This window comes from Pollachius pollachius, assembly GCF_949987615.1.
Source record: "Pollachius pollachius genome assembly, chromosome: 9".
NCBI classification, from domain to species: Eukaryota; Metazoa; Chordata; class Actinopteri; order Gadiformes; family Gadidae; genus Pollachius; species Pollachius pollachius.
Window position 1 is genome coordinate 15828606 of NC_136942.1, and position 16345 is coordinate 15844950.

General features: G+C 41.8%; 2 protein-coding genes across 2 annotated transcripts in view; one reads left to right on the forward strand and one right to left on the reverse strand.

The window, feature by feature from the left end:
• The window catches only part of tmem231 (transmembrane protein 231), a 31822-nt gene extending 21762 nt beyond the window's left edge, over positions 1-10060 (reverse strand). Inside the window, exons 1-4 of the mRNA XM_079743089.1 lie at positions 9679-10060; positions 9354-9520; positions 9047-9175; positions 8174-8317 (exon numbers count right to left, since the gene is read on the reverse strand). Of these exons, the coding sequence (XP_079599215.1) occupies positions 8174-8317; positions 9047-9175; positions 9354-9520; positions 9679-9817 (579 nt within the window). The 5' untranslated portion in view covers positions 9818-10060. The remainder of the gene's footprint in view (positions 1-8173; positions 8318-9046; positions 9176-9353; positions 9521-9678) is intronic.
• A 215-nt stretch (positions 10061-10275) lies between these two features.
• Positions 10276-14105, forward strand: gabarapl2 (GABA(A) receptor-associated protein like 2). The gene is made up of 4 exons (XM_079743331.1): positions 10276-10407; positions 11397-11452; positions 12460-12632; positions 13974-14105. Exons 1-4 carry the CDS (start codon positions 10374-10376, stop codon positions 14062-14064), a joined length of 354 nt encoding a protein of 117 aa, XP_079599457.1. The 5' UTR covers positions 10276-10373; the 3' UTR covers positions 14065-14105.
• The last annotated feature ends 2240 nt before the right edge of the window (positions 14106-16345 follow it).

Genomic DNA, 16345 nt, shown 5'->3' on the forward strand with positions numbered 1-16345 from the left:
TGAAAAGTGTTTAATGTTTGTGTTGTGTATTGTGTGTTTTTGCCAATAAAAAATATGGAATATTCAAAATTTTCTTCCGGGGGAGGATACCCCGGACCCCCCTAGAGGGATAATATCCTTCTCACCTTTTTTTTTCTTTTTTGGATAATGAACAAAGCGCTTTTGGTTATATAATATGTAGTTCATCCAATCTTCATTTGTATTACTTGTACACCATAGGCATATGAATGACTCAAAACCTACCACTACTTTGTTTTTGTTTCATATTTGTTTGGGAAGCCCCAATATCATTGATCCACCCTTTGGGATCCTAAGAGAACAACCGTTTTAATGTTTTTTTTCTTTTGGTCTTTATAACCAAAGAAATTCTGATTGCTATTTTCTGATTTATTGTACGCTGCTGAGTCGTAAGTGGTGGTCTCATTACTGTTTGTTTCTTGCCATCCATTTTGGTCTTGAGCTATCAAATCTAGTAGTGAGAAAATGTCCCTTATAGTTTCCCACCCTTGTGTCACTTTTGTCGCACTTTGTGACTAAAACATTTCAAAGTTTTAGATGCTGTTTCATTGTTGGCTCTATTAAAGGCAGTGGTCGAGTTGTAAAAAAAAGCCAGGTAGGATGGTGGATTTTAAGTTTTAGGGACAGACAGGGGCGTAGCCAGGATATTATTACTGTGGTGTGGGGTTGGGGGGATTCCATTGTCAACGGGGGGGGGGGACTCCATTGTCAATATTTATTCATAATGTCAAAATATTACACAAATAAGAATAATAAGTCAAGGTTAGATCAAACTAAGCATATATTTCAGCTTTCTTTAGACCGTTTCCGTTCTGGATTTTTTAAGTAAAAAATATTTAAATTTAATTATATATATATTTTATAATATATCGGGGGGGCCAGCGGGGTGGCCAACCTCTGACCAGGGGGGCCGTGGCCCCCCCTGGTCCCCATGTGGCTACGCCCCTGGGGACAGATCATTTGTGCTGATGACAGCGCATATGGTGGAAGACCAACGGTGTGATAATTATTATTATTATTATTATTATTATTATATTATTATATCTTTTTTGGGATAATATAAGAGCGATTACTACTGTCATCGCTCTTATTTTATCCCCCAAAACGCAGCTGATCGGATGCATCACGTGATTCGGAGGCATGTATTGCATTTAAGGATTTTAAAAACTGATTCTTCTTCTTTTTTTTCAAAAATGCATTCGGCAGAGGAGGGAGACTAGTGTTGCTCACGGGTTGGAATGAAAGGGACAAAAGGGGAAAGATTTGCCTGCGGTAGCGATGTCTGAGGTGCAGAGACAGCTTCACGTTACCAGTGTCTGTCTCGTACGGTGTGGAATGAGAGCTTGTGAAGGCACTATTGCGTAAGCACGCAGGCCCGCAGCAAGCGTGCCTGCGTGCTTGGGCAATAGCATACTGCCCGAGTATGCAGTGTCGCTGTCAAATCTGTCCCTGGGAAAAGCAACGTTGCGCCGAATTGAAAAAGGAAACCGCTATAATGAAATAGCGGTAATATTTCCACATTAATAGATAAAATAACAAGGGATGGGAAGGGGGGATGGCTGTTTCAGAAGGGGGATGATTTTGATCATTTTAATTCCAAAGGGGGATGCCATCCCCCCTCATCCCCCCTCAACTCGAGTGCTGCTTATTATACTGTAGAGTGTAAGTGCTTGATTGCTTGTTTGAGCAGCACCAGCTGACCAGAGTCAGACTGATTGGACTCTAGGGCATGTTGGGTATTAATCAATGCGTACGGGTTAAACCAGCCATCCCCCCACACACTCGGGGGACCTGCTACATGGCAGAATGTAATGCTGGGTACACACTATAGGATGATTAGACAGATTTTGTGCCCCATATCCCCCTCAGACTCTGGTCAGCAAAGATTTATTGCCAGGTTATACTGTGGTGGAGAGTGTTTTTTTACCGACTAATGCCTCACCGATTCTAAATCGTAAATATTAAACATGTTCAATAATTACGATCTGATATCCTGTAGTGTGGGGGGAACCCTGACGACAGCCGGGGATGCAGGCAATTGATTGTCACGTAGGAAACCAAGACAATAAGGAGCAAGTTATCATAACAGAAGCCATGGTAGTATAAGCAAAAGTTGGTTGGAGAAACAGCTTGTTGAGTTAAAACATTTCCGAAAAAAGATTGCAAAAGCTATCATATGAAGTTCCTCCAGACCGCCTTCCGCCATGTTTGTGCATGCTAAAGCTAGATTTGAATTGTGTTAGTGTGTGGTGCACTCTGGCAAAATAGTTTGACCAAAACAGTCAAATGTATCTAAAACTATCATAAGGTGTGTGGCCTTTCATGTTTTCGAAATTGAAAAACTATTCTAGACTAGACTAGACTAGTCTATCTAGTGTGTACTCAGCATAACACCTGCTCTTTCAATAATTTATCCATCAAACTCTGCAATAAACCGCTTTAAACGCCCCAGTGCAGTGATGGGGACACTGTGCTGTGGAAGGTGCCGTCCTTTGGAGGAGACGTACAACCGAGGTCCTGACTCACTGAGGTCATAAAATATCCCAGGGCACTTATCGCAAATTCAAACTGGCCCCCCTAATCATCCTCTTGTATAATTGGCTGATTCATTTAATTCCCTCACTCTCCACCTCAAGCTGGTGTGTGGTGAGCATTCTGGCGGCGATTGGCTGCTGTGCATTCCCCATGTGGGTGCGTCACATTGGTGGTGGTTAGTGAGGTCCCCCTCTTCACTGTAAAGCGTCTTGAGTGTGTAGAAAAGCGCTACATAAATTCAATCAATTATTATTATTAAACATCATAATCCTGTGTCCTGGTTTTGGAGGAGCCCAATATGCCAGCTAGATGTAGTGTGGCAGCCACCTCTAATATAAATACTGTAATAAAGTTAAATTTGCTCACAGGACCAACGGTTTGTTGAGTAAAATTTGGGGAAATAAATCCCATTTTCCCTTTCATAATGCAACAGCAGGATAGTCTGCTTTTATATACACAAGATCCATTCTACTCTTTGCGGAGTAATTATAGAAAAACCTGATGAAAAGTTGGTTCAGGCTGGTCCAATGAATGCCAGTGTACCAAGTGTGTTCTACAGGGTGTCTGTTAGTTGGCATTTACTGGGATTGGCTGACTAGAATCTCAATTAGCCGCTAATATAAATCTTGACAGACATCTTGGTAGCTTAATTGAAAAGATATTATAATAAAGCTATTAAATAAAGCAAAACAAAATACAATAAAAAAATGTTCATCAAATTACTTTTTCAAGTTTTCTGTAAGCTTACATTGAAAGGCAAATAGTCAGTGAATATGCATTATGCGTGGCATATTGAAAGCATTGCCTACTTGTGCCCTGGTGCGACACACAACAATCACACAAAGCCATTCTTTGTGGTAGGTTACTGATTGTTTGCCACTGGAGCCGTTTAGTCCGTTCTAAATCAAACCCTGGAGTGTAGGGATGGTCTTAGGAGGTGTTAATGCTCATTGGACCTCTGGTGCAGACCAAACAAACACACTGTGGTGAGCATAAGAACGGGAGTCTCTCTCCGCTTCCAAGTGAACTCCTGTTCTGTCTGCTTTAGGTGTGAATGTGATCAGTACCAACATTACGAACCTTATGAGAAAACAATGCATTGGTTTTTTTTATGTACACTTTTGCATCAGACGTGAATAATAAACATGTTTAGCCAGGTAGGGTATATGTGAACTTTTCATAAAATGAGTGCTGTAAGACATGGTGAAATCCATAGGTGAAACACAACACAGCTTTGTTTTTAAACATGTATTTTTGCCCTCACATACAAACACGCACTGCACGTGTTCTACATATGGCCGAAATTCTTACATTAGGAAAGTCAATGATAATCTGATAGGCCACGTTGGCCAAATGATGTTTATGTTCATTACAAACCTGCACGCTTGTCACGTCTTCAACTGACTCATCATCCTGGTTAACGGGATGGGTCAATTGCATCTTTGTTAATGCAAATTTCTCATCAGGCGTCATCAGTGGCGCGAATGTTGCGATGCGTAATTCGCAAAATTCTTTCTGCGTAAACAATGTGAACTTTGGCGCAAAATTTGCGTGAAGCTGTGTGATGAAAGTGTTGGGATTCTCTCTGCGTCATTCGCGTCCTAAAGTGATGATTGAATCACAAAAGAGGCAGTCATCCAGATGCAGCTGCTGGAGAATACGATTCAATTCAGCGAGATATGTGTCCCTCCGTACGGATGGGGTTACGGACACAATGGCGTTGGGTTCTCCAACTCCGATTGGGCCAAGTATAGAGTCCGAATAGTGGTTATCTCAGCCAGGGTTGGCGGTAGAGACGTTGGAGTTTACGACTAGTAAGTCCATTGTTCTTTGCAAGAGCAAATACTTGTGCTTCATGCATTCAAAGTAATGCAAATTGAAAATTTGCTTCGCTTTTGGTGTGAACACAGCCTAATATGGAAAGCCATTAGAGAAAATAACGTTTTAGAAATATTGTGTTACCACAACCGAGTTCTGCGTGTTAACATGGATGGGTTAACAGAACAAAAATTGACACGTTACCGTGTATTTTCTTGTTGTGGCCCATGAGGGACCTTGAATCAAGGCAGTGATACATATTCAGATGAGATTCTGTCAATGAGGTTGAACAAGAACGCAAGGGAGAACGTTGTGCATCAACTACTGACGCTGCACTTAATTAGCTGATGTGGGCATCTACAAACAAAAATATTTGTTGCATTAACATGTCAAAATATGACATGTTAACACAACCAAAATCAACATGTTAACAAGCACAATTCGGTCGTGTTAAGGCTACATTTCTAAAACATTATTTGCAATTATAGCTTTGGCTAGCCATTCACTGAACGCAGTAGGTTGGCTATGGCTATGCATTGTTAAGATGGGTCATCAAGCTGTGCTGAGCAACGCTCCAACGGCAAAGTGTGTGATGAACGAGACACCTTAAAGCCGGGCGGAGCCATGTGCACATCATTTAATTCACCTCGACGCTTGTCATTTGCTACCATTTGTCCTCAATCATCAAGGCCCGTCTCGTGAAGTGCAGTCACTTCCAGTGCCTGCAGACACTAGGGCTGCTTTAAGGGGCAATGGCTAAGGTTGTCATGTAAATAACTGTTTATCTATTGCTGAATGAGGTAACTCAACGGAGATTGAGCCTCTGGTAGCGAAGTAAATCTGTGTCATCGGATTTTGAAAATAAAAAGCCATTGAATTCTAAGCACTGAATATTTATGCATTGAAATAACGTATCTGAATTTTTTGCCTCTGAATTTAACTCATTTTCAGCTTTATTTTTCAATATTAAAAAATTAAAAATCAAGTATTTAACGTTAAAAATTTAAACTTAAATATTTTCAGCGTCCCCAAATTCAACATGCCAAATTCAGCTGCAAAATTCAATGTATGAAAATTCTGTGATAACATCCGGGACCCAAGGAAGAGCAATCGATCCTAGATGCTAGATCGCTGTCAAGCAAGGGGAGCGGGAATAAGAGCGTCACTCGCTGGTCTTTCTTTCTTGATACAAAGGTTAACTCTAAACAGCATTTCACACGGTAGCCTATACTAGGAAATGCTCAAAGGTTAATCAACGTCATTAAACACTGACAGTAGCTTTTTATGGGGAGAGAAGCAACGGTGGTGGACCTTACTAAACGCCCCATTGTATCGGTCTGTAAAATGCTAATCAAATCAAATGTATTTCTTAAGCACATTTAATAACAAGCTGGAGGGGGGGATCTTATGTTTTATTAATGTTTTTGTTATAATGCACACCCTTTTTTTTTTTTTTACTGCAGTATGAAATAAACGATGAACTAATGCCTGTATTTTAAGTGTGTGTGTGTGATTGCAGTGACTTGGCTGGATTTACATGCAGCGTAAGGGTAATTGTAGTGGGTCAAGGAGCCCAATTTATTAGGGCACCAATTTGTCCGCCGAGGTACCTTTGCCTATGTTTGGTGTGATGCTGGGACCAGGCCCGCCGCTCCCTATACGCAGAGTACGCAGAGTGCGTAGGGCACCAAGTACCTGGGGGGGCACCAAAAATTAAGGTTTGTAAAAAAAAATTAAAAAATAAAAATAATTATTACATTATTGAATTAAAAAAATATATAAATTAGTTATGAAGAGGCCCACCGTTGTTTTTTCTTAATTGCATAACCTATCACTCAATTTCGGCAATTATATGTTTTTACCTAATATATAAAACGAGGCTTCCCTTCAAGTGAGTTAACTTAGTCAATTGAGTGGGTCAAGACTCTCTGTACAAATGAAATGAAGTACGAGAGCCTGGTAGGACCAGGCTACTTCATGCCTGTCTACGCTTCAAACTCGTGCATGTTGCAGAAAATTTACAACAGCACCCCCTGGGGTCCCACCTTTCGGTAGCTTCTCTCCCCATAAAAAGCTACAGTCAGTGTTTAATGACGTTGATTTACCTTTGAGCATTTCCTAGTATAGGCAACTGTGTAAAATGCTGTTTAGAATTAACGTTTGTATCAAGAAGGAAAGAACCAGCGAGTGACGCTCTTACTTGCTTGACCGCGACCTAGCATCTAGGATCGATTGCTCTTCCTTGGGTCCCGGATGTTAACGAATTTTCATACATTGAATTTTGCAGCTGAATTTGGCATGTTGACTTTGGGGACGTTGAAAATATTTAAGTTTAATTTTTTAACGTTGAAAAATAAAGCTGAAAATTATTTATTGAAAATTTTAAGAGTTAAATTCAGAGGCAAAAAATCCAGATAAGTTCTTTCATTGCATAAATATTCAGTGCTTAGAATTCAATGGCTTTTTATTTTTAAAATCCGATGTCACAGATTTACTTCCATACTTTGGCTCTCAAATGAAAGCCCTGTATTTGCGATGTTACAGGATGTTACAACCGTTTGTCAGTTGTGAGGCTGTTTCTTTGATAGATCCATGGGCTGTTTGAGCGCTTATCTTCAAACAACACAAAACTCAAAATTTCAAGATGCAAATTCAAACTACACTCTCTGTGCACCTGTGAAAAGGGTCACAGAAAGTGTAACTGTAAATAATATTGTCCTCTGAATGGAGAAGCAGCCGCTGAATGGAGAAGCAACAACACAGAGAACCTTTCCTCTGAAAACCACTTGGCTTGGCAAATGGCTTGGCCATTTAGCCAAAAAATAAAATCTCTTTTTAATTTCAAACTAATAGACAATTTGTTACTTGTAGTAAGGAAGGCTGGTTGAAAATGCTGCTGCCAAGATTACCTTCTTTTATCATTGCTCTGTGGCTTGAGCCGGTATCGGCATTTCACTGCAGGTGTCTGTCGCGAATGCTGAAATAAGTTGTTGGTGTTCCCCATAAACATGGTAATATGTCTTAATTGATCGTCAACATAGTAATCAATAACATTTTACCACGGTAGCTGAAATAAGACCTTAGTATAGCGGAAACGGGAGTAAAGTCTTACATTTTTGCCAGTTAATCTAATATAGACTAGCCTTCGATAGTTTAAGGTTGTAGTTCTCGTGGGTTATTGTTAGTAGTCAACCAAGTCCAAGAGAGTTTTGCACACACAGAAACATGGAAAAAAGTTGAAACTGTAAAATTGGTACAAATATATTGCAGCTAAACTATAACTACAATATTAAACAACAAAGCCAATTTGCGAAGGAAACATATACTGTACTCGCATAACCAACAGACTTGTCGTGAAATCCGTGCCGATGAAAGGAGTGCTGTCTATGGCTCTACTCTTGAGTGGACAGCGCTGTTATAAAGTATGGCTTTCAAGAAAGCCTTAAAAGCTAATTGTAGGAACTTTGTTAACATTAAAGTACTGCAATCGTGATGCAGGCTGGTTATTGCATCCAATAACCAAGATCAACAAAAGCTATTTCAATTGTTACACCAAACATACCTCCAGGTGAATTATGATAAAACAGGATAACATTTATGTCTCAGTGAATGAATCTAATGAATTGAACACAATCGTTTTTGAGTAACGTGATTGGCTCCCGCAATCTGCAAAATTTCAAGTAGATCAGCCTATCACCGTTCACGTGTTTAAGGCGTAAATCAGCCGATAATGATCGGTGCCAGATCAATCAGTGCATCACTAAAAATGACCATTTAAAAAGAGGGGGAGGGTTGAGCTCACATTGTAAACGTTGTAGAGGCCGCGGTGAGGCAGCGGGACTCTCTGCTGTAACCTCAGGTCTCCAGCGACAAACAGCTGAGCTCCAGGAACCGGAGAGGAGTACTGAATGTAGGCCAGGCTTTGCATCACCACAGTGGACATCCTCTGAATGAAGAAAAAACGGAAACTCACATTATTATCTCCTGGAAGCAGAAGCATAGCAGAACGAGGCTTTTGTTTATTTTGGGCTTGACTGAAATGGACAAGTGTGATACTATGAAGGAATATGTTAACACAATAAAGTTGTTTGGTTAGCATATTACATTGCAAATGTTGTGGAACTTTTTTGCAAGATGACCGAATAAAGTTTAAGACGTTTATTTAGAACCTTAACAACGTAATACAAAAGCTGCATTGGTCTGCAGAACACCTGCCTTACAGCTTTGACCAACAGTTTTTGTATTCTCGTTTCTGTGATACCTCCAATAAAGTCAACAGCAATTTTGTTATAAACAATGAGCTTGCATTGTCTGAACATTCTCCAAGTTAGTATCAGACACCATCATGCATGTGCCCTTCACATATCTAGTTACTAAAACAACTGTACAGACTCTTCATGCCAGGGGCGTAGTCAGTCCCTGAACACACTGTAAGCATGTTTTGTCTATCTGAACAAACCCGGAATCTCTCCAGCTGATACTGCCTTGTGTCACCTTGGATCCAAGGCCTGAATATGAGTACATACTGGCGACACAGAACATCGGATTACCTCTAAGAAGCAAGGCTCTCTTCAGAAGACTGTGTTTTTCCATGATCGTCACATTCATTAAGCATATAACGCAAGATATTTATTATAATTATTCTGAGGGAATAGCAGGTGGAAGAAAGACGTACAAAGAGCTGGTAGCTGAATGTGAGGAGCAGCTGCACGCTGTACACCTCTTCCTCGGGCTTGAGAGGGAGCTGCACTTCCAAGATTAGACGGTCCAATTTGCCATCCTGGTTCTGGTCCTGCTCCTGAACCTGGTCATCACACACACACACACACACACACACACACACACACATACACACACACACACACACACACACACACACACACACACACTTAAGATGCCCGATTTATATGACAATCTAAGAAGTTTCACATGATCGTTCAACTGAAACCCTTAATTTAGTGACCAGCTCCTGACTAACCTACCGAGATTGTAGGAATACGGAGGTTGGGCCCAAGCATGTTGTTAAAACTGGAAAAAGTACTCCAGGCTACATAGTCTCCCTTGGTGTTGGTCGATGCAACAAAAAGAGTTTGATACTGGAACCTCACAACAGGCTGCTCCTCATACGTGCTCCTCTTGATCCAGAAACCTACAACAAAGCAGCTTTAAACAGCGAAAATGTCTGAGTCATACGTGCATTTTTTAACAGCATTATATGCAAAGAATACAATGCACTTCAACACGTCAAAGGTAACGGCCGATGTGGTAATTTCAACGAGTAGGAGGTTTGACAGTCATTATCATTACCTTGGCTTCTGTAAGCAACCAGTAGAGGTGAAATGTATGTAAGACACAAAACAACAACCAGAAACAACGTTGCCTTCGTGCAAACGCTGGTTTTGTACCGAATCAAAGCCGGATGAGAATAGACTTCATAGAAAGCCATAACAACATAAAACGACTGCAGAGTACCATTAAACAATCAGATAGCACGAATGCTAACTCGGTACTCATTCATATTAGCAGCGTAGTTAAAGAAAGCACGGTTTACAAACGGAAACATTAACACAGCGAATAAAGTACAACTAAAAAAGTATATCCATGTTCAGCTAGGTAAAGAGCTAGGACAACTTATATTGCAAGTATATAAGCTAAGCTAGGTTGCTCAAATACGATGCTCCACGCTTAAACTACTTCCCGTCCTTCAGCTTAGCGTCTCAAGTGGTTGCCATGGTAGTCGCTGGTCTCTTGGCAACAACCGCAACCAAGGACATGACACAGTCTCCCCCCTCCCCCCCCCCCCTCCTGCTGTACACAATGGTTTGCCCGAACGGTGACATCACCTTTCCACCGCTAGACAGGACGTCGGAAGCTTCTAGCTAAAGACGTTTTGTTTTGATATTTCAGCATCTGATCCAACTCAACCACATCGACATTAGCTGCTTATTTGCGCGTAGGATTCTGGTTTTAGCATCACGCCTCAGTGTGAGGATACGGCCAAAATGAAATGGATGTTTAAAGAGGATCATTCCCTCGGTAAAGGGATTTTGATTGTTACGAACGGATGTTCTTTACTGTCATGAATATTTGAATTGATGTCTATAGTTTGGCGTGTCATCCTCAAAGTGCAGTTGTGCATGCGTTTTTGTCCTCTGTCTGTCTACGCCCTGCTGCCATATTAACGCATAGCGCTCCCGTTTGCATAAGTGTACAAGTAGGCTATATATGCTCCTTCGCGAGTTTAAAGGAGCCAGTCTCTAAAATGTTTTTTTTTATTATCATTAAATTCCCAAAACTATGTAAATTGCTTAGCGCAGCATTGTCCGATCTGAGTCAGTGCAGGATGTCGGCTACTTAAGTAATATCGATATTGGTCTAGCATATAGTACTGCCGTTTAAACGTGTCATTGTAGACATACATCCTTTAATAGTTTATCTAAACCAGCTAGAATAAAAAGCAAGGCGTTAAGCTGATATACCTTTTGCTTGTTGAAAGCTGGAAAGCTCCCCCACGCCTAATCAAATACCATAAGGTCTTTAACCATTGGCGTGTATACACCATGCTTTCATTGACAAAGGGAACAGAGAGGGATTCCAATATAATGTGCTATATATTTTCCAAATGTACATGGTTAGTGAACTTTTAGAATACAAGCTAACCCAGCTAAGACTGTACACTGTAGAAAACCATTAGGCCGTTGCATCATATCAAAGCATGTGCTGTGGATATATTTTGTCCTTTTGTCTTGCAAATTAACATCTTTACAAACTATAGTATAGACCGCGATGTAAAGCAAGACGATTCTCGGGCTGAACCACCCTAAACCTTACAGCTTGCTTGTTAGGTTTGCTAGTAGGCACAGTAACAGATTATTTTTTCAACTTTTGGTCATATGAGAGAGTGAGAGCGGCTGCTGCATGGAGGATGAGGATCAAGTAGTTGTGATGGGGATGAAGAGAGTTAAGAGGGCCAGGGCTCATCCAATCAATCTGACTTCCTGTTTGTCTCTTGTTTCTCCCTGTAGAACACAGATGTGTGGAGTCAGCCAAAATACGCAACAAATACCCTGACAGAGTGCCGGTGAGTGAGGGGTGAAGCTCTGGAAGGAATGGAGGGTGGGAGAGAGACGAGTGAGTGAGAGAAATGAAAGAAAGAGAGTTACAGGGAGTGCTTGACTACATGAGTGGCAGGTGTGTGTAGGGGAGATTGACATAGATCTGTGAGCGAGTGGAGAACAGAGCTCCGACCTGGACGACTACATATCTAGCCCCCCGGGAAGAATAAACTGGGCTTTTTGGTTCCTCATACAGCTTCCCCGGGTCTTTATTCATTTCATAACCCCACCCCCCTCCGGCACCCTGACGACATGCACACACCCAACCTGCAAGCATAGCCAGATAGAGTTTCACCCCCTCAAGGGCCCCAGTGTATCCACAGGGGGGTCACTATAGGCCACCGGGATGAAATGTGCTTCATTACTTTCTGACAAAAAAGTCCTTGTTTTTGGGTCTATTCTGCAGGGACGCAAGCTAGTTGAATGGAAAGGCAGTAGAATCCTGGTAATACAACATTTATATATGTGGATTTACAATCTCACTCTCTCATTCACACTAACACTCATACTCACACACATACTAGGAATTGGCACCTGTGTTCCAAGAGACTGACCCCAGTGCACATGTCGACAACCGGAGATGATCCATTGGCCCTTTGTATGCCTAATAATGGGCTTTTAAACCTGATCTGCTCTTATCCTACTACCTGTTTAACAGAGCTCTTGAGAGTAGGCCATGTAACACATAAAGTTATTTGAAACAATGGTAGCTTTGGGTTAGGGTTTCCTTTCAAGGCTCAATGAGGTTGAGGTTTATTCTCGAGGAAATAATACACAAGGACAATGGAGGATATCCAGTCCAATCTTGAACATCTTTCTTACAAGGTCAATAGACCAGGTGGCAAAACACAAACAAGGAAGGAAGTAGCAACCATGTGATGTCATGTATAAATTATTCCTTATTCACAAGAGGGTAGGATGTAACACACGTGGCATTACATGGCCTTTTGCATGTTTGCAATCTTTTGTCTAGGTGATAGTGGAGAAAGTTTCCGGCTCACAGATTGTGGACATCGACAAGCGAAAGTATCTGGTTCCATCCGACATCACCGTGGCTCAGTTCATGTGGATCATCAGAAAACGCATTCAACTACCCTCAGAGAAGGCCATCTTCCTCTTCGTCGACAAAACGGTGCCCCAGTCTAGGTGAGAAAGAAAGGGCTGTTTCTTTGTTTAGACTAGATTCTGTCGACCAACACTTTAAGTTTCTGTGTATTGTTCTTTGCATTGTAAAAGATTTAAAGATTTGGACTATCCGTCGTTGTCAGAGAAGGACTGGTAGACTAGGTAGCATTTGAAACCCATCTTCCTGTTAAAGTGGGGTGGAGCCTCACCTGACTTCTCTTCTTACAATCAACCACCCTTTTTTCCTCCTCCTAGCATTAACCACCACCACGGTGCATGCTATGCAAGCTATGTCCCGTGGAAACACTTTGAGAATCACTGAGAAATACGTTGTTGAAGCTCCATGCTGTTTGAAACTTCTCCATGATTGGTGGTTGTACACAACATCCCAGCACCAACTGTCCCAGCACATTACCCACACATTTACTGGAAGCTTTTCTTTCAAAGAGCTCCAACCCTGTTACAATATAGTCCTATATTTTTAGATTGGGTGTCCTCAATTTAGATTGACACCCCCCACCCTGACACAGTTTCTGTTGAGATGGGAATCAAACTCCTTATTTAATCTTTGACCCTCTACTTGACACTTTTTAGAAATGTATAAAAAAAATGTAAGCTTGCTGACCCCGTACTTAAAATTGGCCCGCCCCATTGAGGTTTAATTGCTACAGATAGCCAATGTTTTGTTTTGGTCTGGGAGCTGAAATGAAACACCACAAAGACGCTTTCCCATGTGAACAGCCCTACAAGACAAAAGAGCCAGAGCTCATTATCTTAGCCAGCTCAGCTGGTGTACAACCTGCTGATGGTAGGGTAGCTGCCCACAAATATAGACATCGAAACTGCTTTTGAACGCAGAAAACAATTTATTTTACAACAAAATGAGGAAAACTACAAAACTTAAGAGGTCAATAACACACATTACTTGAGGCTGAGCGGGAAGAGGCCCAAAAAAAGGTGTGGTCCACGTCTGACATTTAAACACAGCTGCCACCTGGCAAGCAAATCAGCAGGGACCCCACCAACACATTTAACACGCACAATTAAGTAATGTTGCGATCAACTCAAACAAAAGACCATCAACAGGCTAGCATACAAGGACATTTGAATACAGGGAGGATCATGAACACAAACTCGTATAGCTTTCATCCATGACCAAGGGTCTTGACAGTATCAGTAAAATACCCACACACTTTTGAACGGACAGGGATAAAAAAAAAGAAGGGGAGTCATTAGATGTACATATGATACCCTACTGCCAAGTTGCAGTAGGGTCTCAAGGCATGTGGTAATCTTCTCCGAAGCTTGCTGGGGGGGTTGCAATGTGATCCTGCTCTGATCTGCTCTGTTCCCCTGCTGCAGCCTCACCATGGGCCAGCTGTACGACAAGGAGAAGGACGAGGATGGCTTCCTCTATGTAGCCTACAGCGGGGAGAACACCTTTGGTTTCTGAGCCTGACTGCCAGCCCAGATGCCCCCTCTGCCTTTCTTATCCCTTTCTCCCTCTTCCTCAGCACAATACCCTTGGTTTTATTTTCTTGTTCTGGAATGTCGCCATTTTCAGGAGTCCTCAAAGGAGGAGAGTGCTAATGACACCTAATGCTAAAGCTGATACCACGCACTAAATATGTTGTACATTTAGTGAGGATCACAGTGAGCGTTTGTCAAATGACGGCCATGATCAAGACGAATTAACGGTCCAATCCTGTTCGCAAGCCTTGTTCAAAAGCCTGTTTGTTTCAACGTTTTGACTTGCAGGATTGTTTGCAAGAGGATATTTATATGGCGCTACAAAAAAACACAATCCAAACTATATAGAGACCTAATTTAAGATTTACATTATGAATGGAGGACTTAAGTTTGGCAAAATCAACCAACATTTTCTGACTTTAATTACAAACTGTGTAGTGAATGCTTACATAAGTCAAATATGTGTTTAGTGTATTGTGATAAATGTATATTGAGAGCTGTTTTTGGCTCATCACCCACAAACCCACACAATCACACCTATATTGACATTCAATATTCAGTATTCATTTGTGGGGTCAGAAAATGTAACTAGAAATTACCCATAAAGTACAGTTTTTGCTCTTTATTTAATATAGAGCTAACCATACTGTTACGGCTATGCTAGGACAACCAGCCAGAAACATGGACGTTGTCCCCTCCCTACACAAATAAAGCCATCCAAACAGGGTTTGAACGCAGAATACAAGTTATTTATTTTACATTTAACTGAATATAATGTAGGGAGGGGACAACCCACAAACACATGAACATACAACACTTGTGGGTGGGAAGGAACAGGCTACCAAGAAAATATGAACACAGGGAGGAACGTTTACACAAACTCAGAACTTCAAACCATGACCTTGGGTCATAAGACCTCCCCCCCCCTTAAAAAAAACCCATCCAAGATGTTTGATAAAGCTAAATGTTTGAGGCATAAAGCTTGGAATTCATGATCTTCTCTCAGCACCCACCAGGGATGAAGAGTTAGCCTCGAAGGGACAAGCAGGCTACACAGGCTTCGAATGGTAGAGTGGGCCACCCAGGCCTTCCAGTGGAGGGGTGGGTGGGCCACCTAGGCCTTCCAGTGGAGGGGTGGGTGGGCCACCCAGGCCTTCCAGTGGAGGGGTGGGTGGGCCACCCAGGGCTTCCAGTGGAGGGGAGAGTGGGCCACCCAGGCCTTCCAGTGGAGGGGTGAGTGGGCCACCCAGGCCTTCCAGTGGAGGGGTGAGTGGGCCACCCAGGCCTTCCAGTGGAGGGGAGAGTGGGCCACCCAGGCCTTCCAGTGGAGGGGAGAGTGGGCCACCAAGGCGTCACAAGCAAATGTTGTTTGTTTGGCCTCTCTGGCTTCTGTTATGGCCGGCCCAGGGGAACCAGCCAGTAGCATGGCAGTTGCCCCCTCCCTACTCAGATTGCCACAAATAAAGCCATCCAAACGGGTTTGAACGCAGAAGAGAAATAGTTTATTTTACATTCAACTGAACAAAACTTAGGAAGGCCAAAACTCATATGAACACACAAAACACAATTAACTAATCATCCAATCAACTCAAACAAAAAGGCTAGCATGCAAGGATACATGAACACATGGAGGGACATAAACACAAACACATGTAACTCTGACTAAACACATACCTATATAGGCCGTTCTTACTGTAACAAGGACAACCCACTAATGATGCATTTTCTGTGGAAGTATGTGTTCGCTTTAAGGCCATGGCATAACCACAACTCCACACAGATGTAACCCCTACGCTCCCGTCGTGAACATTTTTACACAGCCTGTCGCCTTGATTACTCAATTGCACTTGGTTACATTAATTGGTTGAAAACCTGTTGTATAATTTTACCGATGTACATTTCTTTTAGCTATTTAAAACTTGCATCGCAACACCAGTTATAGGCTGGGGCAGCAGTATTAGGAAATTAGTAATATTTTGACAGTATTTTTGTTGTTTGGATCAATATTATTTTTGATTGTTTAACGCTTTATGAATCTGAAATGATTTTAGATATCTGAAAAGTACAGGTAAGGTAGCTGGATGACCTGACCAATAATAATAAAAAAATATAAGTAATAATGCTTTTGTTTGTTTATTAAATCCAAAACATGTCAGACCTTTGTCAGGCCATCCGCGTCATCTTCAAAACGGGTGGAGGATAAACACCTAATGGACAATGTACACCGCGGGAGTCGTATGGTCAAATAATTTGTTATTTCATTT

Excerpts from the sequence above, each read along its gene's own strand:
- gabarapl2 (XM_079743331.1), top strand. The coding sequence starts at position 10,374 with ATGAAATGGATGTTTAAAGAGGATCATTCCCTCG. Across the intron at positions 10,408-11,396 it reads TAAAGAGGATCATTCCCTCG|AACACAGATGTGTGGAGTCA; the intron begins GTAAAGGGATTT and ends TTCTCCCTGTAG. Across the intron at positions 12,633-13,973 it reads AAAACGGTGCCCCAGTCTAG|CCTCACCATGGGCCAGCTGT; the intron begins GTGAGAAAGAAA and ends CCCCTGCTGCAG.